The sequence below is a fragment of the Panicum virgatum genome, chromosome 2K (assembly GCF_016808335.1).
Source record: "Panicum virgatum strain AP13 chromosome 2K, P.virgatum_v5, whole genome shotgun sequence".
Classification (NCBI taxonomy): Eukaryota; Viridiplantae; Streptophyta; class Magnoliopsida; order Poales; family Poaceae; genus Panicum; species Panicum virgatum.
Window position 1 is genome coordinate 63754491 of NC_053137.1, and position 1134 is coordinate 63755624.

General features: G+C 64.1%; 1 protein-coding gene across 1 annotated transcript; it reads left to right on the top strand.

Annotated features, from left to right (window-relative positions):
- Positions 1-1134, top strand: LOC120694458 (stress-response A/B barrel domain-containing protein UP3-like). Its single transcript, XM_039977586.1, has one exon. The coding sequence runs from the start codon at positions 74-76 to the stop codon at positions 863-865; it is 792 nt and encodes a 263-aa protein (XP_039833520.1). The 5' UTR covers positions 1-73; the 3' UTR covers positions 866-1134.

The window sequence follows — 1134 nt, forward strand, 5'->3', positions numbered from 1 at the left end:
AGGTCACTATCTAACCACTAAACCACCGGCGCGCTCTGCATCGTTAACCCTCCCTTGTCCCACTAACCCAACCATGATTTGCCTCAAAGCCTTCTCATCCCCTCTCCACCTCCCGACGCTCCGCCGCCTCGCCCCTTCCTCTTCCTCCCTCCGCGTCGCCGCCGCCGCCATGTCCTCCTCCGCGGTCGCCGCCCCGGTCGAGCACATCGTGCTCCTCAAGGTCCGTCCGGAGGCGGTCGCCTCGGGCGCCGCCGCGGCGATGGTCTCCACGCTGCAGGCGCTCGCCACGCAGGTCCCGGGCCTGGCCTACATCCACGCGGGCCCCGTCCTCCGCCTCCGCTCCCCGGCCGCCGAGGCGCTGGGCCCCACGCACCTCCTCCACTCCCGCTACGCCACCAAGCAGGACCTGGCGACCTACGCGGCGCACCCGGCGCACGTGGCCGCCGTGCAGGGGCACGTGCTCCCCAACGCGCTCGACACCACCGCCATCGACTGGGTCAACGCCGCGGAGCTCCCGTCCCCCGTGAATCCCGGCAGCGCCGTGCGGCTCACGCTCGCCAAGGTGAAGGAGGGGGTGGAGGTCCCGCAGCTCGTGGAGAAGGTGGCCGCGGCGACCAAGGCCGCCGGGGAGGCCAAGGGCGCCAAGGTGAGCCTCGGGGAGAACTTCTCCCCCGCGCGGGCCAAGGGGTACCAGTTCGGAATGGTGGCGGTGTTCGACAGCGTGGAGGAGCTCGACGCGGTGGAAGGGGACGGTAAGGTGGAGGAGGCCAAGGCCGCGGTCAGGCCGCTGCTCGACGAGGTCCTGGTCCTGGACTTCGTTGCCGGGCCTGCTGCCGGCGAGGCTCCAACGCCGGCGAGCCTCTGAGAGATTTCAGGTGCGGGTTCAGTTTCGAGTGTGCTGGCGATTTGGGAATAATAGACTGTTTGTGGTTGTCCTGTTGTGAAATTGGGAGTGGCAGTGCGATGAATAAGAATTGCTTCCCTTGATTGAGGATCAAAAGTAGTGCTTCATATTCTATCATGCTCATCTTTACAGCTACTACTACTGCCTAATGCGGCAAATTAAGAAATCAGTGATATGCAGTGTACATTCGTTCCTCTTTATTGTGAAGTAGTATATTCCATGTCATGCCA